Below are 27,248 nucleotides of genomic sequence, written 5' to 3'. Positions count from 1 at the left end.
TGTATTTTATACAGTACTTTAACGGCTTAATGTTGAGCTCTTCTGAAGCCAGCTCAAGTTAGTCCGGAATCCGTCACACAGCAGATACCCCAATGACAATATCGATATGCCGCATGCAGAACAAAATGCTGTGAGATTAACAGATTGGGCAGACGGCATCTACTTTGTTATTGGCAGGTGCCATTTTATTGATTACAAGACTCGGTTTTCCTTGTGTATATTAAATATAATATTCTGTTGCAGGACGGCGAGATGCAGCATCAAGCTGCCCAGGTCACCAGCAGTTTGCTGCAGTTTCCTGAGGTAACCGTAAAAGCACTACAAGAAGATGAAATAAACCTTGATTCAATCCTCCGTGGAAAATTTACCACTGGTGAGTGCAAAAGTCTCACGTACTCGTTTCCCTTGTTTGTTGGAGACTGCTGTGTTGGGGTCTTAAGGCCTCCATAGTTTCCAATAACACGGTGAAGACCTTATTGACCGTAAGTAACACATCACTTAAATAATGTGCTTTTAGTGTCTGTGCGCCTTGTCTTGTATAGACCTTTGTAAGTTAAAACCCTGCTAGCTGACATAAATTTGATGGCAAATGTTTTCTGCGTTCTTTTCTACCTTAAGGGAGAAGTGGACTTGCCTGGTTGGCATGTGGACCGCAGTTGGAAGTGACTAATTCAGTCACAGGCGAGCGCCTATCCGCCTATCATTTTAGCGGTGTCACTGAACGCCCCCCGACTGTTGTAGCTGTGAAAGAGTTCTCATGGCAGAAGAAGACTGGACTACTTGTGGGACTGGTGGAAACAGAGGGCAGTGTTCTCTGCCTTTATGACCTGGGGATATCCAGAGTTGTTAAAGCAGTTGTTCTTCCTGGATCAGTACGTATAATGTTTTTGGTGCTTGAATCATAAAATGTTTCTGGACGCTTTTCATGCGATGGAATACAACATTTGGCCATACATATCCAGTAACTAATTTAAACTTTCTCTTCTCTCCCTTAAGGTAACTGCTATAGAACCTATTATTAATGTCGGAGGTGCCAGTGTCGGTACTCAACATTTGCATCAGAGCTTGCGATGGTTTTTCGGTGTTGCAGCTGTCGTTACTAATGTTGGACACGTCCTTCTAGTTGACCTTTGCTTAGATGATGTGTCGAGCAATCAGGATGAACTTGACGCTTCAGGTACATCATTTCTTTAAAATCCATGACAGTACACTAGGCATATTTTCTAGGAGGTCTTACACATTTGTAGTCAAAAGTAAAAGGTGCATGTTAGGTTATTGAATGGGTAAGAAAGTAGGAAGATTAGTTGCTATAGGCCTTCCCCTGCATTTCCTTAGTCGATGGTATATGAGGAGCTATAGGCAATTGTATGAAAAACAATGTCGAGGAAATTAATCTCCTCGTTGCTTACAGCGGCATTGACCATTTGCTGTTAGGTGTATTAGTATTCAACCTGAAATCAGATTTTAGGTTGAATCACTTTCTCTAAAAAAGAAAACCAAACTTTTTTTTTTTTCTTTCATCGTTTTGGGATTCTGATATTTTTTTTCTGATGTTGAGCTATTTTAAGAAATATATCAAAAGTTATGCTGGAGGTAAAGATGATGCGAAATCCTTCCGCTTAAAATTAAGGCGATCGGAAGCCTTATTAAACTGTAATCTACACCCCCCAGAAAAGCCAGAGGGCTGTTATGTGTACCATAATGCAATAGATTTGTGTAAATACATGTATAATGTAAAACCTTTTTCTGTTACATGCAAAGAAGTAAATAAAGTTTAGGTTGGCCGTATGTTAACATTTGTTTTCTTCTAGACCTCGAAGTGATAAGTGGAATTCCAACAGAAATCCCTAAGCTGAGAGATGCTGCAACAAGGGAGCGTCGCCAACTTTGCCTTCAGTTACTTGCACCGTCTGGAACTACAATATCCACAGTTAACTATATAAGTAAAACAAACCAACTGGCTGTTGGTTTCTCTGATGGATATCTTTCTTTGTGGAACATGAAAACTCTGAGACGAGAGTGAGTAAAGTGTTGCTTACTTAAAAGCGTCGTATTCAGTCAGCCTGAAAATGTGCTGTTTTCCGCCGTTACTTAAACACCAAATCTGTTATACCATTTTGGCTTTCATAAACAATTTCAATACCTTAGTCTCAAACACTTAGATAATGTTTCATTCTTTATAAGTTTTCCTATTTGGTCATCATCCTCACTTTCTGCAGACTAAAAGTCGTAACATACTTAACCCCCCGCCCCCCCTTAACTAATACCGCATCTCCTTTTTGTTTCCAGATATATGCAATCTCTTTTCTTTGTGCCCACACGTACTATATCAGTTCCAGAATTGTTTTCTGGGTTTCTAACCTGCTGCTCTTGCACTGTAGAATTTCATAGCTTGGATCTAATTTGCCCACATAATCCTAAATAATAATAAAAAAACCCGCTATTTGAAGTTTTGCTTTAAATTCTGGACCATCTGTTCTAGCTGTAATTTTTGGAGGTGCAACCATTACATTCTCTAGTGGATTTCCCTTAATCACGTAACCTTACTTCATGCAATACCTTTTATGTTTATTTCTCATACCTATAAAGTGTTCTGTGTATTACTGTCTTTGTAATTGCAACTTTATGCTAGTGTGTGAGTATTTTTGGCCTTTTTTCTTTATGGCTCTTTTGTGTAATTGTAGTGTTTTTCTACTTTTTTAAATTTTATTATAGATACCATGTTCAAATGGAAGGAGGGAGGGTTCCAGTTTATGCCATCACTTTTCAAGAACCTGAGAATGACCCTCGAAACTGCTGTTACCTCTGGGCTGTTCAAACCAGTGAAAGGTAAAGATACTTTGTGGATTCACAACTGCGTTTTACCTGGATGGAGTGTTTCAATTTCACAGTTCTGGAATTTCTGAAGTCATGGGGGGGGCTTTTTTTATTCCCTTCCCCCCAGGTTTTTTTTTTCTTCTGGGGAAAGGAAATTTTCAGACATTTTGGGGGAAAAATCTGGAGTAGTTTTACAAATTGAAAATCATGTTGTTACATTGGGAACATGAAATGCAGTGTATATAAAACTGCAGCTTATTCAGTAAATAAAATGTAAAAAAAAATTTGTTACCAATGTTACAAAGTCTGTATATGTTAAAAATAAATTTAAAAAAAACTCAAGTATACATGAGAACAGGATGTTGATTTCACCAATTTACACTGTGATGGAGGGAAAAACATTAATAGTAATTATTTAGATAAAGGTTATAAAGATAACAACCTAGCTGTATTCGAAGATTGTCTTGTTTTCAGGTAAGAGAACTTGCAATGATTTGAGACTTTACATAACGGCTTAGGACATGTTACTTATTGTAAAAGAACATCTTCCACCCTCTCTATTATTATTATTTTTTTTTGCATTTCTTTCTGAAAAAAATAACCCTTTTCTCCCTGATTTTTCGGGGGGGGGGGGGGGCGGCCTTCCCATCTCCTGCAGGACCACACAGCATTTCTTTTAAATATACAGATGTAGTTATTGGATTACTACTCCAACTCTCCAAGGCAAAGAGGTTCCTGCTTGCTTACAAGCTTTTAATCTTGCATAGATTGTAAAGGTTTGAGGTCTCCTGTAGTTTTCTAAGATTCCTTTCTGCATGACATCAGTTGTCTTCTTGCGTATGTAAATGACCTGTGCAATAAATGTAATGGAAGTTCAACTGCTTGGATCCCTACTGTTATAGTACAAATGATCTGAAAACCCTTTCCATTTCTTTAAAGTGGGAGAGATGTCAGCTTACACCTGCTGCAGATGGCATTTGGTGACAGAAAATGCTTAGCGTCAGGACAAATCCTGTATGAGGTAAGCAATAATCCCTTTAACAAATACGTGTTCTGTCTACTGCTGCATTTTTTTGGTGCTCTGCAAAAATAGCAGTAACAATACATTTTGCCCTGTTTTATAGATTGGTCCTAGATATATGATCTATATTTCTCCATTTTTTCATTTTGCGCAATGTTGTATTTAATATTTGGTCTAAACATGTCCACATTTTCCATCTCTTTAAAGAACTTGGAGTATTGCGAAGAAAGGTACAGCTTGGACCTCTCAGCTGACTCCTTATCGCTAAGAGGACAGACCAGCACAAAGCTTCTCGGCTGCCAAACATTAGAGAAAATTCGTGTTCATGGGGAAAGAGAAGATGGCGTCCATGAAGGTTTGTTTTTGCAGTTCTGGCTCAACACCCGGAGCTTTAGGGTATTAGTTGCTAACACTGTTGACATGGTGGCTAATTGGTCCCTCATTTGGGAGGACATCCCAGATTCTGCAAGTTGTCCTGAATGGAGTCCCCACGGAGATTGGCAGTAAGCTTTGTGACTCCCATTTCATAAAGTTCCCCTTAGACTCCATGGACTCCCGCAAGGTGGGGGAGTAGTTAATTTAAGCTTATGGCAGTGCGCATATCTTCTTTTCTGCTTGTATTAGTCGTACATTAACACACTAAACATATTTTCCTTTCAGTGACCTCGCCTGATACCAGTGTATCTGTCTTCAGCTGGCAGGTGAATACTTACGGACAGGGCAAACCTTCCATTTATTTGGGAGTGTTTGATATTAATCGATGGTATCAAGCCCAGATGCCAGACTCGCTAAGGTAAGATAGCCTTTAGGCTTTCAGGTGGCGGCATGCTTTTCCTAAAACAAGTGATGCCTTCTAAACATTTTCAGAGGTCCTTTTGTGGAAGGAAACTTTTTTTTTTTTAAGATTATAGGGGTCAGTTTATGATTATGGCCGTTTGATTCTTTTCTTATAACGTATTCAACGCATCTAATTTCAGGCCTGGACAATTTCTTCGCAACTGCTCCTATTTTGCGTTTTGGTCTCTTGAAGCAGTTGCGAACATGACTCAAGACAGCATTTTGGACATTGTTTTGCATGAGCGTAGTTTAAGCCGTGGCGTTCCTCCCTCCTACCCACCGCCTGAGCAGTACTTCTTTCCAAGCTCCTACAATTTTGGTACGTATTCAAATAAATCATGAAAGTTTACATATCTCTTTACATTTCTCTTTTTAAATATAGAAGCCTTGACCTCTCATTGCAACTGGAAGTTTCAATGCTAAAGTGCAATTGATAGACTTGTTTATCCAAATATGAGAAATTAATTGTGCACTTAAAGCAGATATTACTTTCCCAAATACTATATTTTTACAGTTCACTTCATTAAATGCATCGCAATGCAGAGTGGTGTTTACAGATTAAACTAAAGTGTTTTAGGGACCCACCATACGTGGGTACATAGGAATGACCATCTTGCCTAGAATATGTGGACATGTATTTTATGAGAAACGGGCAAATTGTTGAGTTATTGTAGAACAAATATCCACGAGGCACGTGAACACTGGAACAGGTGTATATATCTGCAACCCTCTGCCCTTAGAAATGCATAACTTCACTCCTCACCCGCAAAACATTGGCTCCCTAACTTTTATGGCGTGGAGTTGTTTTATTAATGGTCTGCTCAATAGCGCAAGAAAAATGCCTCTGCCTGCACGAACATCTTTAGCCTTACCCGCTTCTGCATAAAAAAAATATACTTTCTGCCCTTTTATGATGTTCCTTCAAAACCTTTCTCACTCTGAGGCTTTTGTGCCAGTAGAAAAATAAACTACTTTGCGCAAAGTAAGAGCTGCTGCCACCAGGGATACTCAATCATAATGTAATCCCCCCCCCCCCCCATTCAACCCAAATTTTAACAGGGAGACGTCAAGCAAAAGAGGCCTTCATTTCTCTTCTGAAAATGGCAGTAACCCCTTGAGGCATAAACGCATTATTCTTATACTGATGAATACTGCATCCGCTGGAAAGCAAGTCAGACCACCCACTCAGTAGGAAGCCAGTGCCTGCTCCGTGTCGTGCTGTGTTAGCACCAATTCTACTTTTCTTTATCTAGGTTTCCTAATTGGTGTCAGCAGTTCTCTTTATACCATCACCTAACCCATCAGCTTTTAGGAAGCTGAGATACACCTTTCGCAATGTTGCACGAAGCCTCTCCCTGCACTTACATCTTTAGCCTACAAATATGTTTCATGCCAGTTTGTGTCTTCCAGGTTATTTATCACGTATGAGAATGTAATTTTAAATAATGTAAGCATGGCATTTTGAGAGTACGTCTTAGAAACAACCCCACCATTTCTACCTGGCTTGCTTTACCAGTATGTTTATAGTAAGATGCTGTTTTTTCATTCCCCCTTCCAGATGGCACATGTCTGCTGAGCAGTGGAATTGTTCATATTACATGCACTGGATTTCAGAAAGAGGTAATACTACTTTTGTCCACAGCTTGTTGAAGAGCAATCTAGTATTGAAGGGTCTTGAATGTATTCATTGGCTCAGAATTACTAATTAGCAGCATTTTATAGATAGCCACAAAAAATGCGAGAATTACATTTGAAGGCTGCACACTAACAACAATTTAAAGAATCTCTGGTTTCTTTTGGTGTTCCCGCACCAAAAACCTTTTTCCTGTTAAAATATATATGCGGTATCTCCATGTTATTAAAATGATCTAATGCATTACTTGCATTTTGGCTCACAGAAGGTAGACCTAGTACCTTATAGTTAACCTGCGTTGAGATTAAGTATCACACCAGATTCTATATAGGTTGTGTCTTTGTGTGAATGTCTGTGTATATACAGGGGTGTGAAGAAAAAGTATACACTCCTAGGCTGAAATTGGGTCATGCCATAGGACAGGGATTCCGAGCACACCAGCAAATCTACAACTATATGTGACAAATTGCCCATTCTTTGCACATTTGGCCAAATAATTAAGCCGTCCTGCTTAAGAGTTGATTTTTATTTTCCAGACCTTGCATTTTTTAAAGAATTCTGCATCCTCTTTAAACGAAGCGGTTCCTGATGGCTATAATCGATGTCTTGTAGCAGGCCTGCTTTCTCCAAGGTTGACGGATGTACAGCCTTCCAGTTTAAGTCAGGTAAGCTCTATACTGTACGCTCTGGGGCCTTGGCCCTTCTGTTTTCCCATAAGTGCTTAATGAACCATAGCACGGTGTTCATTTTATGTCTTTATGTAAAGTGTTCTTCGGGTTGCATTATGTGTATGTAGACTGTCAGAGCAACGGATAAGGTAGAGAAGCGAAATGTAGTGATCTTTACTTCTGGTTACTTTATTTATAATCTACTGTGTTGCTTTTTTAGGGTTTCTATAACAAGTTTACTATGTGGGTTTTTGTTGTGAAATATGCATAGCTAATAGAAGCCTTGCTCTATGAAAAATGCTATATTTTGCTGCAACGAGTGTTGCGTTCTTGGTCAGAATATGCCTACAGAACCAAGTGATGACCATGATTAGCATTTGTGCAGTGGGTTTGATTTGTCCCTAGAAGAGTTTACTTTATTAGAAATCTGTCTTTCAAAAACAAAGTTCTTATATTGTGCTCTTTATAGGAGGAACAGTTGCAGGCTGTCTTATCAGCGGCTATTGAAACTAGCTCACTTGGTCTCTTAACCAGCTGCATCAAGGGATGGACTTCAGAAGGTGACTACATTTTCTTTGAATTTTTACACCTAAATTTGGTTGCTTACTCTATGTATTAAAACAATTGCACTTTTTATTATTTTAAGAACAACCAAGGTCTGCTGCTAACCTGCGCTTTGTTCTGGAGTGGACCTGGAATAAAGTGGTGTTTTCGAAGCAAGAGTTTGATCGACTTTGTAAGTAGCACTTTTGTGTGAAATAGGTTAACGGGTTATTCACAAAGTAATGTTTGCCGTTTTAATTCTCTGTTCCTTTGTTTTTCATTACTTGCAGGTGTTCCTTTGTTTGATGGGTCGTGTAATTTCATTGATCCACAGACTCTTCAGTCTCTCCATCACTGCCATCAACGCTTCAGAAACCTGACTACCATTTTGAATTGTTTCCTTACAGAGGCACAGGAGCTCACCCAACAAGGTACAGTATCATGGTGTAGGTCATAGTGCACATGGGAAACCTGCAGACTAACATCTGTTACATGTGCTTTTTTAATGTTTCCATGTTTTTCACATGTCGAATCCTTCAGACAATAGAAATCTGCCTCCCCCCCAACAACACCACCACTTTACTTGTTTTTAAGCAAAGTTGACATTCTTATTTACTGTGCTTTTGTCTTTGGTGTTCTGGAGGGAGACTGGGTTCCATCTGCTGCGGGGTTTTCTTACACATTAGTGGCCTTGGATAGAACACACATGCTCCTAATATGAGTGTGTGAGAATTACTTTTATACTGAGCAGAAATACAATTTTAATGCTTTGACATATCAACATATCAAGTTCTAGTTCACGTAGAATTATAATTGAGTGTTGGGATTGAAAGGTTTAACTTATCTTATTTGTATTCACAAGTGATTTCCCAATCCTATAAGCCATCCTAACTCGAGTTTTGTTAATTAAAATGATTTTTCTGATGGAAAAAAAAATTGTTCATAGCTTTGTTCTTATGTATCCTTTTTTCTTCATTACAGGGCTTATTGATCTGACAAACAAGCAGTCAGTGGCAAAGCTTTTGGCTCTGTATGCCTGTGTTGTTCTTTGGTTCTGTCGTTCAGGGTTATTACCCAACACTGCTGGTAAACCGTCATTCAATTTTTATTATCACCCCTACAAAGTTATGGATATTATTACGCTTGTTAATTGATTTGCTTCATTGTTACTCTACTGTTGGGGAAAACTCAGTTGCTGCAGTCTGTCTAGCAATACTGCGCCTTCTCCACGTGCATTGGGATTTTGCATGCACAATGGCATGTGTCCAATGCGTTCTCTGTAAGGGGCCAATGTATGCCGTGTTCCAATGGAAATATGATAGTACTCGGACTAATTCATACTGGATCTTCTTTAAATATTCTTTGAATTAAAGTACAGTTTCTTCACTGATCCTTGAGAGAGGAAAGCCCTCTTTATGTTTTTGCAAAACAGAAAACATTCATTATAGTAACATTCTCCCCTTCTCCCTTTTTACTAGATGAAACCATGCAGTTAAGCAGGCCGTATTATAGTTACCAACGAATGCAGCAGTACTACTCAGATCGACGTAAAAAATTAGAACACTTGTCTAGGTAAGTCTGGGTTTCTTCAACTTGAAATGCAATTCTAAGTGAGCTGGTATGCCTATTATGTGAAATGTTCCCCAGCGTACCTGTTTCTTTTGTATGTCTAGTGTGAGTTTTACTAATGTATATTGGCTGCATTGATATCAGTGGTGCAGGTATTTAATTTGTCATGTGGTAGTTTTGCTTGTATTCTAAACACTTCATGAATTTATTTTGATAATGGCTTGCCTTTCAGAGGAAAATGGAATGCCAGTTTGCTAATGATCGATGGAATGATTTCTCAGTTTGGAGACAGAATTCAGAATCTGTGGAGCAGGGATGGCGGTGGTACCGGAAAATACCCCCCTGCCAGCTTACACGTAAGAGGTCTTTCTCTCGTCAGCTATGGTCTATATCGGCGCTGTAATTCATCTAATCACCTATTTATTTGCTTGCAGGCTCTTCTTGACCTATATCTCATAGAAAATGTTGAAGAAATGACAAAACATGCTATCGTATCCTTTTTATATACATATCTGGTATAGCTGAAATGCAGTCTCTACAAAAAGTCTTAAGATGCACCTGTTGAAGTGGTTTTGAAGGTTACTGTATTAACTGTATTACTGTATTTAAATCTAAATTTACTATGGGGGTTTGGAATATCTTTAGAAAATGTATTTTCCATTTTTTCAGTGTGGTTTCCCAGTGCAGGAAAATTAGTGGGATTTGCAATTTTATTATAGGCTGTGGTGACATCTTAACCAAAACATTAGATAAAAGAGTACACGAATAATGAAACGCTCAACTATGATGCCTATTCGATAATAAGGAAATGTTATGCAGCAACAACCCTATGGGTAAAACGTAATCACCATCTTATCATACAAAAGTAATTGTGAGATTGTGTCTCATTCGCCATTGACAATTGTATGTTTCAAATTAAAGATCAAACGGGAACGTGATAACTTTGTTGTGTCATTGACCTTAACTATAACTAACAAGACGATTTACTTCCTGCTGGACATTATGTATGCCTTCCCAGACAAACCAGATTCGTCAATCGAATCCTTCCCCACAGCATTCTCTGTGCCTTGTGGTCTGATTAAACTGATCCAAGGATTCTGGCTTCTGGACCACAACGACTACCAGGTCGGTACACAATCATCCCACGTTGATTAGGTGTAGAATAAGTTCGTGTGGCCGCATGCTAGACTTCTAGGCAGCTCTCGCATAAAAAGCCATATTGAATGTTCCTGCATGTTGAATTATAGATGCACATTCCAACGAAATGATTATTATCCAAAATGTTTAGTGTCATTGTTTTATGTGAACACATTTTATATACTTTGGATGAGTGGTATGGTTGTAGGTTCTGGTTTTATGACTCCCCTCTTCCATACGGAAATATAGCCATCAAAACTGAAGGGGATTTAGCTACTCATGCATCCACCTTCACCAAAAACATATGGTTTCATTTGATAAAAATTTGGGAAAGGCGTAAACTACAGTAACCACTGCTTTATTATTACACAAATGATGTATGGTTTCCCAAACTCATATTGTTTTGGTTTTCTGTTGCAGGGGGTTTAGAGAAAACTGCAAACGCTAACATGCTTTTAATTTCCATTAGAATTCAGTGGACTGTATCCTTCATCCTGCCGTGAATAGAGTGTTGACATGGCAGCATTCACAAATAATTGAGACGTTGATGTGTCAAGGGGATCACAGACAGGCCTTGCGATACATACAGGCAATGAAACCCCCAATTACCACCAGCCAAGAGGTCAAATTACATATGACTGTGTTACTGACCAACAGGTGAGAAACTCATTTAATTCTAGAGTGGTTTGGGTAACCTTATTTGTTAACAGAAAACCAATTACTGATCACTGGTGTGTTGTACCAATTATTGGTGTGTTGTACCAGTCAAGGTTTTGTGTCAAATTTCTGAGTTTTAAATTTTTTTTCCTTCCAGAAGCATTTGCTTGATTCTAAAGTTATCTAAGTTATGCTACAAATCTATTTCAGCGCTTTTTAAATGATATAACATATATATATATATACAGTTAGTACCTCAGTGTAACTTGGCTGCCAATTTTTAGATATATAGCAGAGGCCTGGAACCTGCAGAGACTCCATTCAAGTCGATTAAACATGGATGATCTTCTAAAGCACATGTATGAAACATGTCAAGAAACAGGGCTTATGGAAGAACTGCTGAAGTTTACTTTCACAGATGCTGAGCATGTAAGTTATTTTTTGTTTGTATTAATTACAGCTTCCACATTTTAAGAGCAATAAAGACGTTTATATTTTGGTTTTTTTGTACTCATAGCTTTAGTTAGTCTACGCTAAGTAGGTTATATCCTAGTTTTACAAACACCTTTAGTACTCAGGATTTCTATTTATACAAGAGCATTGTGAATGGGCTGTTTCTAGATACAAAACAATTTCTATTTATTTCTCCAACGCATTGACTAGACGATTCTGATCAGTCTACATTTAAATTCCAGGATTATTTGCAGAGGTTTTTACAGACAACAGGAGGGATTCAAAATCAGGAGCTGCTTCTGGTGCACCAGTTACAGAGAGCAAATTATATCCCGGCCCTGCAATTAAATCAGTCTCTAAAAAACATCCACACAGTAAGTGAGAATCTAATACAATCCTTTCACGTCAAAGTGTTGTTTTTTAAAGAGATAAAAAGCTGTGCATGTTGCCTCTTTACCCGCGCAGAATGACACCGACCGTCGCCTCCGTGAAAGAGGAGTTGCCAGAAATTCCATTCTTGATCAGTATGGAAAAGTCCTTCCTAGAGTGCAGCGCACCTTGGCTTATGAGAGAGCTAAACCATACACTTTATCCTCGCTTGTCTGGCGAGAGGGTACGTAGCACGCTTTATCGCTGGTAAACATGGTGATGTATTCTGTAATCTAACAAGTCCCTCTCTCCTCCTTAGTTTCGAGACCCAAGCCCTTGTCTACCGTTGCAAAACAGGCTCCTGGAAGTGTAATAACCAAAGCACATTTTATAAGCAGCGTGCTCTCAAAAATAAAGGAAGTATCTGCTGCAAATCAGAAGACTGAATTTTCTCCTTACAAAAGGTGAACAACTTCAAGTTCAACTGTTATTTGACATTCCAATCTGCATGTCTGTTTTTTTGGTTTTTTTTGTTTTTTTTTTTCCTCCCCCCAATCCGTTCCTTAGAATACCAAATGAGCAACTGTGATCACATAGTTCAAGTGAAGTATTATGAAATAGCAATGCGTGGGTTTTCTTTGTTACCTGCCATTTAGATTTAACATATAAACAGTTAAGCAAAGTGGACTAAAACATAAGGTTTATGTATATAAGAGCTTTGGATTTGCTTACACGTTTTCTTTTGTTAAGGTTTGGTAACGACGAGCGAGCGCCAGTAGCCACCATGTCGCAAGATATGGATTCTCCTGAAGCCTTTGTTGGTACACCGATAATCAAGTCAAGGAGGGTGTCCAGGTCAGTGATGAACAGGTTAGGCAAAGGAAATATCTTTTGTGGTATCTGCATGTGTTTAGGGCACATGACGCAAGTGATGTAGTCAATGCAGCAGAATACTTTAGGTGTATAATTTTATAAACGCTCAAACTGCTGTCCTGTTGTGACACAGAAGTGAGCTGTTATGTCTAATGTATAGCACTGTTATAACAATGTGGAAAAAACGCTGGGTGTAGGGAGAGGACTGCAGACTTTCAAACTTCTCCACTTTCCATAGCCTTGTTTTTCTTGTGGCACAGATACTGGTGTTAAAAAGAAATACGGTATTTTTGATTTATTTTCTCAAGACTTAAACATGTAGGCTTTTTGTTGTCATGGCTAAAAAGCCTTTACATTTTATTGTAGTGTTATTCTATGTTCGTTACAAAGAGGCTAGAATTAATCATGGAAAAATTGGAAATTCAACTGTTTTTATGCGCAGACTGTTGGACTCTGTGGTTCACCCTGTAATGGTGGTACCTTCCCTGACTTTGGATTCAGAAACTGTTCATTTACAACGAACTCCTCGTAAATCTCCATTGCTGCTCACATCTAGTCCAATGGAGTCAAGTTTGCGGAAGGTCGCTCAGATCAGAAGTATCACCAAAGCATCCGAATTTAACTTGTTAGAGACGCCGCTGGTTGTCAGGGTAAGCATTCATATTCCAGAATCTTTATTTGGTTCGTTTTCCTTAAGTGAAACATCAAGCCTGTAAACTGTAGTTAAAATAAATGTTGTCCTTTGCTAGATATTGTCTTGTGCATGCTGTGTAGTAAAGTTTAACTTGGCACCTATTGTGCAATAGTTTGGCATTACATTTACTTTTATTGGTTTGAATTATGTTTCTCGGTTACTATCACAGAGAGCAAAAGCCTTGGCTGCGAGTACCACATCCTCTACCTTTGCTGGTTTCACACCTCAGTCTATTCTGAGGTCAAGTGTAAGGACAACTCCACTGGGATCTCCTTCTGTATCCCCAGGAAGATCTCTGACCCCTCCTTTGCGGGTCAAGGAGACAAAGATATCTTTTATGGAAGAGATAGGGAGCAAATACACTAAAGGGGTAAGTCCAGCATTTTATACATAATAAGCTCGGCTTTTGTTTTTCTTTGTTGCATACATATGCGATTATTTTTCCTGTTGTTCATTGCATGTGCCAGGCAGTTCTTTCTACGTTTGCAACAGAGGAAACATTGGTAGTAGGTCTTATTCCAGCCCTTGTAAGTAATTTGCGCTGGATTCAACATCTCATTCTTGCACGCGTACGTAATGATTTCTCAGATCACTTCAGCATAACATTGTAAAGGAACTACTCATGTTTAAACAATGTTGCCATACTATACTCCCCATTTCTAATCCCTTTGCTTAGAAAAGCACTGAATGCTGCGTTACAGAAGCTTGCTCCTTAAACCCAATGTATAAATGCTGGGTTTTATAATAAAATCAGTATTTTTCGGTCTGCACTCCTATGGTTTCTGATCCCATTCTTGCATCTAATGTTTTGAGGGAGGACTAACTTGGTACCAGCAGGGGACAGCATGTCTGACATGAACATATTAAGTAGGGTGAACCTGTACAATTGGTTACAATGGCTGCTTGAACTTTAACTGTTAAATGGATCATAAGAATCGGGCAGGGGCAGTTGCCCCAGAGTCCAGTGCTGTATGGCCCTGATGGGGACCCGTAGGATGTTGTATTGAGGGCTTCTCCTGCAGAAAGTGCTATTTGCAGAGACTATTATGAGTATTGATGGCAGTTGGCTTCCTACTTCCTGTCAAGTAACTGTAGGATCAACCTGTAAGGAGCTTCTTCTGCCGTCAGTAAATGTGGAAGCTACATGGCTTTGTGTATGTGTCCAAAAGTCATACAGGATCAGTATTTGATTTTTTTTTTCTTCATATAAAGCAAAGGAACCACTTTCCTAGAATACATGTGGTTACATTTGAAATGCAACTAATCAGCCTGTTTGCAAGTGTACTTTGCTTACATAATTGTGTCAAAATATGGATGTTTGAATATTCCCTGCATCTTCTTGATAGGTTGCATCTTCCGAAAGCGATCTGCTGTCAGCTTCTCCTGTACTAAGGTCTGTCCCAGATGCCCTGTGGACAAGAAGCCATGTCAAAATGACCTCATTTGCAGAGGGCAACATTGCAGATACAGAACACGAGGAAATGGAGTCATCTTCAGCAATCCGGGATGAGATGCCAACCAAAATGGAAGTTTCCGGAGAAACTAGTAACGTGTCCATACGGTCAGACCAGACAACACTAGAGTTTCATGATGCCCCAACCCCAGAAGATTTAGAAAAAGATACCTCCATGAGAACCAAACCACAATCTCCTGTTATAGAATGGACAGTGGAAGATGGAATAGAAGTAGTACTGCAGCCTGAACAGGAACTAGAAAGCCAGCAACTAACAGCGATTCATAATCCAGAGGAGGGAAAAAGTATGCGCTTTCTAATGTGTAAATGTGTTGCTATCTCTACAGCTTGCTTTAAAGCACTATACCAGCGGTAAATAAAGTTGCCATTTAGGCTTGACATTAATTGGTCAGCTGCTAGGCTTCCATTAGACTTGGTCTTATTCTTATTTATATTCTAATTGAATACAGCATTGAAAGGGATTTGATCAGGGAACAGGCGATATAGTGGAAAACACTACAAAACGCTTTGTAGATGTCGGACCTTTAAAATTGCATTTTTATGCATACATGCAGACAGTGTTTGAAAAGCAATGGTTTAAGCTGTACCTTTCTGCCACGTTCATGATTGACTTAGGATGCCAGGCAGGTGCGTTGGAGACAAGCATTGACTCTCTTGCAGTATTCAGAGTGTAACGTAGGTGCAGGTGAGTTTTACCTCCATCCATAGTGTCAAAAGCAGCAGAAAGGTCTAGAAGGATTGGCAAGTGGACCTTGGATTTAGCATTGGGTGAAAGTTTGGATCTCTTAGGAGGGACAGTCTCACTATCCATGTGCTAACACATGCAGAGTTCAGCAACATTCGGTCAATTGATTGCATTGAAGGGGCTTTAATTGGTGCAGTGCTCAACAGCCTCTGGGCTGAGCAGTATTTGTGCTTTTGCTATGACTTTATTCATCTGATTGCCCACTAACTCATTTACTGTACCCCAAATTATATATTGGGGGTTTTTTCAGCAGAAGTAGGTATTTTTTTGAAATAATTATACCATAATTCTAAAAATATGGGTAAAATTAGGAGAAATTAGACATATTTTCAGTTTTCACCTATAACCAGTGCAAATGGAAAAGCGTGTTAGTATTTCTAAACAAGATTTCTTAAAAATGTGCTATGCTGGGAGTTGTTCCCCAATAGCGGCCAGAAAAAGGGAAACAGAGGTATATATTTTTTGAGTTGACATCACAGTATTTTACTAGGGGAATTTTAACCCTTTTGATTTAGCCATTTTAGTGCCGGTGTGTCCTAAACATTGCAGTAAAATTTCATTTTTAACAAACCCATTCTATCCAAACACAGTAATTCAGTATTTTTTCCTCTGGGTATGTGAAATTACTGAAACAAGTTGTACAGGAATACCCCATATACATGGGTAGAATATGTCTCTTCGACACTGCGGGTTCAAAATTGGAACATTTCAGTTTTCAAACATGGAATTTTGACAGATCAGGTTATTGGCTCCCAGTCTCATCTGAGACAGAGTAATGTCCCGTATTTCATTTTAACCCCCTAAAACCATATATTTCCAAAAACTAGACAGCTCAGGGAATCTAGTTAGGGGCGTATTGGCCTGTCCCATGATTCCGCCCCAAAGTTAGTCTAACAAAAAAAGAAAAACCTTTTCACATCCACTTTGCAGGTTCACCATATTTATTTTTCTGAGTGGATTTGTGAAAGAACAAAATAGGTCTTTTTTTGTTTTGTTTTCAGCAACACCCCCCCCCCCCCTCCCCGAGTACAGCAATACCACAAATGCATAAATAAGTAATGTTTCTCAGATACTGCAGTCAAAACCGGACTGTGCGCATTTTTTTAAGTTTAAGGTTTTTTTATATGTATGACACGTTTAGGCCACTGACATTGATCAGGGAGACCGATCAATAATCAGTGACTTATAATGTAACTGACAAGTGATCAGGTAATTATGTGTTTTTTATTCAGAATGTGTGGGGTCTTTTCATTACCACCTTAGATAACCCTTCTCTCTTTCAAGGGCAGGGTCACCAAGGGGCTGCCATAATGATCAGGTCACTCCTATTGTCCAGGAGTGAATCTGTTCATCAGTCCACTTTTGGGTTGGACTGCTGCAGGTACTTGACTCACAGCAATTGACCTGGAAGCACCCTTGACTTTCGAGTCAGTGCTGTTTAAATTTTTTTAACTCTTTCAATGCTGATGATCAATAGGAGCACAGCTTTGACTGATTGGGCAGCAGAGGAGGGTTGGGGGCTGGTCTCCACACTCAGGAACACGATTGCAGGTAAACTGGTGATTACAGGGAGGAGCCTCTTTGATCACTTTTGTAGATTTGGTAGAAGGGCTTGTAAGGGGATCTTTTTTTCTGTTCCTGGTCTGCTTGGGCTTCCAGACAGACCAGCAGTAGTAGAGCCCCGTACAAAATGGGTATTAACCCATTCGGCATTGAAGGGGTTAGTGCTGCACTGTCGCTTTCATTCAGCGATCAGGCAACAGGGGAATGTTGTGACAGGTCCCCACACAAGTAACCCCAAGCAACGCACAACCTCCTTCCCTGAAGCTGCATGTTGAGTCTGCAGAATCACTCTCGTGGGAGTGATCAAAGGCAGGGGGGGGACTCGGGAAGACTGTGCTTTTCTGCCCAGACACGTCATAGAACCAAAGAGCCCGCTTGGGCATTGTGTACCTAGTACGTCACCAGACGCGAAGGGGTTAAATGCATGTTAGTGTATGGCAAGACTTGACTATCCCTGGGCCCCAGCAAAATAAATTGATTCAATAAAAAAAGCTTGGTCCAAACCAAATTTGACCCCTTAATTAGTGTATCATTGTTCACAACACATAGGTGTGTGTGTGTGTATAAATACATTCAGTTGATATAAACTAAAACTTAGCAAACATATTGTAGTTAGATTTAGGCACAGCAAGTATGCCTATTCTTTCAAGACTGCCCTCAAGACTCAATCATTAGGAATTCAAAAAATAGTTTAACGTTACTGAAAGCAGCATGTGTGGCATGAAACCTCAGGCTAGACTTCATAACACATAAATTACTGCTACTTAGAGATTATATTGTGAATTGTATAGGCCACGATTAAAATAATCAGAAATAAGAACCTATGTAAAAACCACAAGGAAGGACCAAGTGACAATCTATATGTGGGTTAAAAACTGTTTTTGCTTGTCTTGTTTCTAGAAAAACTGACTTTGGAAGATACACCAAAGAAAAATTAAATAGATTAATTTGTTTTACTAATAACATTTTAAGTCATTTGGTAATACCATATAAAAAAATTGCTTCCTCCAACATTACTGCTGAATTCTGTGCCCATATATGAACGCAGTCATATGACTTGGTTATTTTTTTTGTTAAGCCAACATTGATTTTTTGTTAAACAGTTTCCGAAGAAGCAGCAGTTGAATGCGTTCCTCGTCCTGAGAATGGGCCTAAAGGACTTGATAAGTTGGCGAATGCTGATGAGAGGTAACTTTGTGATGAATAAGAACCTTTGCCACAACAGTCACATTTAACATTTACCTTTGTTTTGTCTGATATGGCTTTACGAAATGCACAAGCTTTACTTGTCTTGAGATCTGTATGTTTTACCTTCCATGTACCTGTCCCCAAAAAAGGCTTAATCGGTGGACCATATATGATGTCACATTTAATTCACCAAAGCAAGATTATTTTAGGGTAACTGCTAGAAAAATCATCATAGGATGGATTTCTTTTTAGGAAAATCTAAGTAATACAGATCTTTATCACTGCTGTATATTAAGTGGTGCTAGTGAGGTATTTTTTATTTTTTTTTTATCTGCTAGCTTTTTGTTTAAGGGGAAACAATCGCCACTATAGCTATGACCATAACTAAATTACCATATTTGTCCGATTATAAGACAAGGTTTTTTTCCCCCAGAACAAATGCTCTGAAAAATACCCCTCGTCTTATAATCGGGGTCGTCTTATAATCAGACCTCAAATAGGTCTGACTAAGATCCAGATCCCCCGCAGCGCTGCAGTCTTATGCAGCCCATTTAACACCCCTGCCCCCCCAACTTACCGGTGCTTCTGACTCCCTGGTGTGTAGTCAAGGCAGCGGGTAGACGTCGTGTAGGCAACTTCCGCTGCAGCCGGAAGGAGGTGCGGTTAGCAGCGGGGCTCATCTGCGTCCATCGCGCAGACCTTCCCTGACTGTCGGAGGAGAGTTCCCAGCAGCGGTGCTGGAGGGTGTATGTGTGATGGAGTCAGAAGCAGCGGTAAGTTTGGGGTGGCGGGGTGTTAAATGGGGGGCGTAAGGCATTTCTGTAGGCAGAGTGCTCTATGATATGCCTTTTAACCCCTTTAATGCCACTCTACCTCCAGAAATGCCTTTTAACCCTCTATAAGCCACTCTGCCTCCTGAAATGCCTTATATTGGTTTTGCCTATTTTGTCTCATTAATATCCCTAACATACCTCCCTATATGCCACTCTGCCCCATAATATGCCTTTTAACCTCCTAAATGCCAGAGTGGCATATAGGGGTATAAGGCAATTCTGGAGGCAGAGTGGCACATAGGGGGTCAAAAGGCATATCATGGGGCACAGTGGCATATAGAGGGTTAAAAGGCATATCATGGGGCACGGTGACATAGAGGATTAAAAGGCATATCATGGGGCACAATAGCAAGCCTGGGGGCAGATGTGTATAACTGGGGGGCAGGTTGGAAATAAAAGGAACTAAAAACATTTTCTCAATCAGTTTTTTAATGTTTAATAAAAAAAAAGGTTTTACATAGTTTACATGAATTAACATTTACTAGTAAAACTTTTCCTATAGGGCCGTCTCATATTCAGGCTTTCTTTTTTCCTAAATTAAAAATCAGATTTTGGGGGGGTCATCTTATAATCGAGCAAATACGGTAATTTATTAAAACTACATGGAAATCTGAACTATGTAACCACTTTCTGTGCATAACGTCTTCCATCTCTTCCACCCACCCCTGCAAAGGCTGCCTGAATCCTTATTGTAGGCTTTAAGTAACAGACCTATGGCGATAACGTTGGTACTACTTAATATGCGTTATGTTCATGAAAATGTAATCATACCAAGTTGTTGGCATTTTAATGTAAAATGTGAACATTTATCTTCTATATTTCCAAAAAATGGGAATAAGCATATCCTCACAGACCAGTTTATTACGTTTAGTCAAATACAGTGAAAGTTAAGGCAACTACCTAGACATTTGGTTTAAATAGAATCACAGCTTAATGCCATTGTTACTGTTGGGGGGGGGGGGGCGTGAGTAGAATGGATCATTAAACTTGGAAAATTAACTGGGCCAACCATTTTTACAAGGTCTTTCTGTAAAAATACTGCCATAGTTTGTCATTACAATATCTAGATGTTAAATGTAAACTTCATCCTCTTGCAATAGAACTTGCTTATGAACGTACCTTAAAATAATGCTATCCTTTCTTCTGAAGTGAACTTGAGCCATCAAGCATCTCTGAAGCCAAGCCATCATTAGATGAAGTTGGAGAGCCAGAATCTGTTTCATCAACCAACGATTCTCAGTGTAAGTCATGCTTTCATGAAGTCTTCTTCTTTAGAGCTACCCAATAAAGAGCGTTGTCTAAAACATCATGCCTTTTCTGTGATTGAAGTATTTTTTTAACCTTTCAACCTCTGCTGTGTAACAAAGGGTAAATAACCTTTATCAAGAACACTTACTGCAAATATTTGAAATATTAAAAATGTACTTGGTTTTACAGCTGTGATCACTATTCATGACAGTGAAGATATTGCCAGCACACGCTCAGGAAATCTGGAAGGGGATGTAGAAGAAGATTTAAACGGAGAAATGGAGGTGTTTGAGCCCCGTGATTTTATGGCTGTGGAAGAACCTTCTGTGTCCGTTCTGTCTCACAGTGTAGAAATTCACGTAAGACATCACCATTTAAGATTTCCCATCTGTTAAAAATAAAGCCTACTTAAGTTTGTTGATTGTAAAGGTTTACTCTGAATACATTGTAGAATTGTAATGTTATTTTCACCATGTAAAGTCTTTAAGTTAAAATGTAAGCACAGTTTTCTCAGTAGACTTATTGGCAACTATGTAAAACCATTTAAACAACCCTAAAATTATCGCATTAGCAAATTGGGACAATGCAGTCCTTATAATAAGCAAAAACTGTTGCATTTGTAGTGGAAGAAATGTTGAACATAGAGGATAATAGGGAGCTTGGTGCCATTTCACTGCTTGAATACTCAGTCGTACGGTCATGCACTCCTATCTGGTTTACTGATGACATCTTCCCCATCACCCATGTCGCATGAATGGTCTTGGTCATTAGTGGTGCATTGTTAAAATTCACAAAATATGTTTTTGTTCCCTTTAGTTAGTTCAAGAGAAAGATGTTGAGATTCAAGTGGCAGAGAGAGAACATGAAGTGATTAACTACCAGGAGTTATATCCAGCTGCACCTATAGAGGTTGCCTACAAGGACAATATGGTGCATAAGTATAATAGCGAATTAACTGAATGTACCGATTCTGCAGAGCATGAGTTGGATGATGCTGAAGGAGAGCATTTTGCAGAGCAGAATAATTTTACACTAGTGCTTGAAGGAGATGGTGGTGATGAGGATGCAGAAGACATGCAGCCTTGCAATGAAGATCGTGTTGAGCCTTTAACAGTGGAAGAACCTACCTATGTTACCTCTGCGTTGAGTAAAGATGTTGATGTTTGTGAGCCTAACCATGGTGTGGAGGTTTCTTTTGGAGGCACTGAACAGGGTACCAGCGTAATGGAGGAAATACCATATGTTCCTGAGAATGTTACTGTTGCAATTACAGAAAACTTGATTGCTGTCATCGAAGACACAGAAAGTAAAAACTTTACGGAAGAAAGTAACAGTCAAAAAGAAACAAAGGAGGATGAGAATTTGCAGGCTTCCTCCAAGACTCCTGTTAAGGTTATGAAGCTAGCAATCCCTGAGGATAAACAAATAGGTGAGCCAATAACACTGAAGGAATTAGATGAGCTGAATGATGGACGAAGTTCCCCAGGTTTACAAACTGTGTTAAAACCGCCAACCCCACGTCGCAGTATTAGGAAATCTTCTAGGTTTACTGAAAGTACCAATGTTGGTTCTGGGGAGCTGTCCCTCCCAACAACTCCCAGGAGAGGAAAAAAGGCCAAAGAAAATATAGAGAATCAAAATAATGTCTATTCTACTTTACAAGAAGAAGAGATGCCCATAAGTATCAGAATAACCAGAAAGACCAAAAATACTGTGTCTGAAAAAAATGAAAGTACGGTTATGGTGGAGACTACTGCTGAGGAAAGTTTGCCAAGGCAACCTTCCACTCCAACCAGGACACGCAGAGGGAAGTTGACAGCACAGGAAGAACAAGAAAACATGGACACTGATTTGGATCAAAAATCTGCTATGCCTCAGACTCCTACAAGAATCACACGGTCTAGAAATATTGTACTTGAAAAGATAACGTCAAGCCAAAAAGAAGAAACCGATGAGCCTGAACCCCTGGCTACTACTCCTACCAGAGGCAGACGGGGTAAACGTGTTGTCAATGAGCTGGTCAAGCATTTTGAGCTGAATGCCTCTCAGCCAGACAGTAAACCAAGCACCAGTCCACCAGCTTCTCCAAAGAAGGTGTCTATGAGATGGGCCAGGAATACATTTGAAAATAAAACCACTGAGGAGGAAAGTGTGAAAGTTACTGAGCAAACTTCAGATACTCCTAGGAAAAAGCCCAGAAGATCTACCATAAATAAATCAAATGTGGAAGAGGTAACAGGTGTTTCTGAAGAATGCATTGCTGATGGAGCCCAGGACTCTTTAGTTAGTGTAGACTCAACAAAGAAAGCCAACGCGACTATCAATGTAAGACGTGGTAGAAAAAGTGTGCTTCCTCCTGTGTCAGAAGAAAGCTTGGAAGAACGATTACAGTTGCCTGAAAGCCAAGACAAGCCTGCTGATGAAAAAGACCTAACTCGCATAACAAGGACTAGATCTAGTAATGTACTTCCACATCCAGATGAATTCACTGTTAATTTTGAATTCTCCACGCCTACAACAAAACTAAAAAAGAAAACAAAAGGTACAATAAGACTTTTCCTTTTCATTATTACTAGGTACAAGTTTCAATGTATCTGTGGGAAGGTATTGTGATTCTCAAGTAATCCATTAACCTAAGTTCTTGCAAATAGGACAGGGCACACCAGGTTGTGTACAATAATGCAAAAGTAGTGAAGTAATCCCCCTTGTTTTTCCCATATGTGCACCTGCTACCCAATCTCCAAAAGACTTTTATTGAAAGTAATTTTTTTTTACATTTAAAAATGTATGTGTTTTAAATTTGCTATGCTTTGTGGCGTGACACATTAGTTCCAAGCTTTCTGGCGGGGGTGGGGATGTTTTCAGATTGCAGCCAGCAGGAAAGAACTTGTCCAAATTACCACTTATTTAAAAAGTAAAGGCTAGTAAGTAAAATTTGCAAGTGCATCAGACAATTAGTGTAACATCTCAATGTTGTGCTGACTAGTTTTGCCACAATAGGTTATGAATACATGAATAGGTTATGAACACAAGTCATTGTGCAACAATTTCACCACATTTGGAACTTTGACTCAGACATCTTCTGTGTAAATGTAGCCTAATTGACAATGTTTAGCACACATATAAATAATGTAACGTTTCTTTCTGTGGTAGCTCAACAAGCAGCTCTCCCTGTGTCTCCTGAGGAAATGGTAGCTCATACCTCTTCTCAATTTGTCTTCTCACCACCCTCCACAAGGACAAGAAGAGCAACAAGGTCTTCTGTTGCCGGACCTGTAAAAAATGAGGTACACGTTTATATTATCTCTGAATACATGCTTTTGTCTATACTGGCCACACGTAACATACATTTTTTCAGTGTTTTGAAATGTCATACATGTTTTAGATGGAGGTAATGAGTCAAATTGGTTTTATACAATATCGATTAAGTAGAAAATATCTCATGTTGTAGGATGTAAAACCTCAAGAAACACAAGATGTCCCTGTAGAACCTGTTATAAGAAGACCCAAAGGCCGACCTCCAAAACACAAAAAAAAGGAGAGCACGTAAGTCTCAAAAGCCAAAATAATATTTGTGGTTTTACTGCTTCTTGCAGTAGCACCTGTACATTAGGAAACAGGACTTCACTTTAAAATCATATTTTTCCAATTACAAGCTTTCTAAGAAACTTAGTAAAATATTAAGTATTTAGTCTTTTTCCTGGTATAAAACTAAACTTAGATGCGGAGTCAGTGTCATAATGGTAGTTGCCCATGTGACTTAGTTCTGTGGTGCAACCGGTGGTCTTGGAAACAGAAAATTCCCTGTTTTTGAATCAAAGTAGTGATTGGGTTATATCGATGTATATGTTCTTGTGTAGCCCATTTTTAAAATCAAGCAGAATTTGAGCACTGTTCATGTAGGCATCTGCTGGGACATGAAATGGATTTCCATTACCCTTAAAAATCAAAACCAGACAAGTTATGACATGCCCCACTTTGGACCATGTTTTTTTATGGGAATGCTCACTTAATTTCGTCATGACATGCATAGTTTGCAAATATGCCCTATTAAACTTTGTTCAATTTTATATTAACTTTTACAGATCAAAAGAACCAACCTGGTCTCCTCCACCAGTAGAAATTCAACTGCTTTCCCCACCAGAAAGCCCAGCTGGTGATGTGGCTGATACAAAGACTGTGCCAGTTGAAACAAAAGCAGAAAAAAATACTTTAAGGCGAAACAGAAGAAGAATTATGTCGAAACCAGTCACACGTAGGAAGCTGCGATGATTGTATCCAACATCCCCGGCGTGTTTTTATTGTTTATGTACACAGCGGTTTATAAAGAGGATAAAGTACTGTGGAATGTTGAATCAAATTGGTCTGAAAGAGAATAATTTATATAAATGTATTGTAAATGTTCTTAAAATGTCAGATTGATTTCACTCCATGTAGAGTGAAACTTTCTTCCCATGACTTTTTTCTCCCTATTTTGTATTAAGGCTTAATACATTTATAAAAAAATACGTAACTATGACTTTCAGGAATGTTAAATAAAAATAATCCTTCTCAATATCTGTTTTTTAAGGAAATAAAATGTGATTTTGTAGTTCATAAATAGTATAGCGTATACTCCCTTTTAAGAATCTTCATCTTCAAAGGTATATGCGTGTTTATATATCATGAGTAAAAGTTCTAAGAGGACTCGGTTGTGTATGTATTATATATGAATACACATGGAAAAACAGTTTAAAAACATTTGTGAAACCATTCATTTGAGTCTTCAGCCACCTGACTTTGACCCCCTTTTGCCCTTGATATACCATGTTAAGAAAACTTAATGGTACGTAACGATGCATTTTTATCTGGTGTAAAAAATCGAAAATCCCTGGTGTAGTAGACTTCCTTGATCTTGAGGCTGCTTGTGGTACAATCTCTGACAGCATCGACATCTTAACTAGTTTGTAAGGAAGCCTCACATTTACATTAAGTGCAAAATTAATATATATAATCCTTACCTTTATCTATTCTTTGAAGAGGTGACATATGACTTCTCTACAATAAGACAGTCTTGGGGAAATGAGTAATGCAAGGTGGAACCAGTATGTCGTTGCATAGCTTTCAAACTGAAGAGCTCAGTAATATGTCTTTAAAGCTAAATGAATGGAAAAAAACGCCCACTTACCTTCAAAGTAAAATAAACTGAATATAATTGCTATCCTAGAGACTATTACCAGCACTTTGCCCTTGTGTCCTTGAGCCAATTTTACCCGCATTATACAGTGTTTAACCCTAGGCTAAAAAAAAAAAGTTTAGTTTTAAGTACGTACTGTGCGTTGTTGCAGATGTCAGGTAATCTAAATGATCAAGAACCTAGCATGGATACTAGGCTTTCGCGTTTGTATGAATTGCAAGTTTACAGAATTTTGGTAAATTTGCTGATATCTACAAAGCCTCAAATGAGGCCCCCAGAAATTGAACAAAGACTAAGCAAAGATCTTCTATCTTATCCCTTCTCTTCCATCTTCAATCCTTAATAGTCTTTCTTCATCCACATCTCCGTGGAGATAACCAGGCACCCTCCTCCAAAATGGCACTGCGGGGGACGTCCACTTCAATCATCCAATCGGAAGAATATGTTGCCAAAAGCGCCAGCTGACTGCAATATGGCGACTCTTGCGGTGAATCATTCCCCTGATCCTCCAATCGGGTCAGAGGACGTCACTGCAAGCACCGCCATATTGTCCTCAGTTCACCCGATGTATGATTTGATGGGGTAAATAGAGCTGGCTGGGTTCAAAGATGTCCCATATAGAACATAGGCACAGACTGACCAGATGTCAAAATTCCCCCTAAAAATGTATACCTCGCAAGTGTGGCCTTTTAGCCCCCAAACAAATCACCAGGCATGGAATCACTGTACTCAGATGTTGCTGAATGCATATTATATTTGGCTATGACATATAATGGGCTGTAAATTTATCTCTGAATTGCAATGTGTGGGGGAAAAAAAGACAAAAAATTCTGCCATAAACTTTGACAAAGGCTGGTGGTAAAATTAGTGTATGGAAAGGGTTAAAATACCAGCACTTGAAATACCTTCGGGTGTTTCGTTTTAAAATATATATAAATAGTTTGATGGGGAAAATTTAATTGGCTGGCTTCAAAGATGTCTCAAGTGTGGCCTTTTAGCCCTAAACAACCCAATAGACCTATGTATCACTGTACTCAGGAGATGCTGAATACATATTGTGGTGGTGTTTGGCTATGACATATACCAGAAGCAGTAAATTCATACCTGTAATGCACTGTGCATGAACAAAAAAATACTACCACAAACTTTGGCAATGGCTGGTAGAATTAGTGGATGGAAAGAGTTAAAATACTAGCATTTGAAATAACCAGAGATGTCTTTTTCAAACGTATGTGGCTTGAATTGACTGACTTCAAAGATGGGGTATTCAAATAGGTGATGGGGGTATTATGACAGGATTGGAAAATTAAAAAAATGGATTTGAAATAGTAATATGCTACTTATTGCCCTATAACGTGCAAAAAAAAATACGTTCTGTATTTCTAAACATGGGACAAATATTACAATTTTGCAGATGTTTTATTTCATTTTGTAGATGAGTAAAAGATTTTTCAAATACAATTAAGAAAAGGTCCTTTTTTCATTTTTTTATATTTTTTATAGTAAATTATATGAAATGATAATGAAATCTAAATAAAGCCCTTCTAATAATACTTGTGTGGGTTCAGTAAATGAGAGAGAATTACAGCTAAACGTGAGCACAGCAGAAATGTTAAAACAGACATTGTCACAAAGGGTACAAATAATTTAAAAACAAAAAACAGCTCTGCCCTTAAGGGGAGACGCAAACACATACAGTCATGTGAAAAGGAAAGTACACTCTTTGAATTCTATGTTTTTTCTTCAAGAC

At 38.9% G+C, this 27,248-nt stretch overlaps 1 protein-coding gene across 1 annotated transcript; it reads left to right on the top strand.

Annotated features, from left to right (window-relative positions):
• The first annotated feature begins 252 nt into the window (after positions 1 to 252).
• On the top strand, positions 253 to 15,100 carry LOC149275596 (protein ELYS-like). The gene is made up of 28 exons (XM_089504534.1): positions 253 to 373; positions 619 to 872; positions 997 to 1,177; positions 1,812 to 2,019; positions 2,716 to 2,829; positions 3,757 to 3,838; positions 4,046 to 4,193; positions 4,499 to 4,631; positions 4,816 to 4,994; positions 6,234 to 6,295; positions 6,845 to 6,973; positions 7,446 to 7,536; positions 7,623 to 7,712; positions 7,810 to 7,950; positions 8,501 to 8,605; positions 8,998 to 9,091; positions 9,321 to 9,444; positions 9,523 to 9,579; positions 10,067 to 10,213; positions 10,695 to 10,882; positions 11,167 to 11,311; positions 11,578 to 11,709; positions 11,801 to 11,948; positions 12,024 to 12,168; positions 12,455 to 12,559; positions 13,020 to 13,227; positions 13,441 to 13,641; positions 14,618 to 15,100. The coding sequence occupies exons 1-28, from the start codon at positions 253 to 255 to the stop codon at positions 15,098 to 15,100; spliced, it is 4,215 nt and encodes a 1,404-aa protein (XP_089360660.1).
• Positions 15,101 to 27,248: the final 12,148 nt, after the last annotated feature.

Source organism: Sceloporus occidentalis, unplaced genomic scaffold, assembly GCF_023333645.1.
Source record: "Sceloporus occidentalis isolate IW3139 unplaced genomic scaffold, rSceOcc1.0.p SCAF_277, whole genome shotgun sequence".
NCBI classification, from domain to species: domain Eukaryota; kingdom Metazoa; phylum Chordata; class Lepidosauria; order Squamata; family Phrynosomatidae; genus Sceloporus; species Sceloporus occidentalis.
This window is presented reverse-complemented; position numbering and strand designations above follow the sequence as displayed.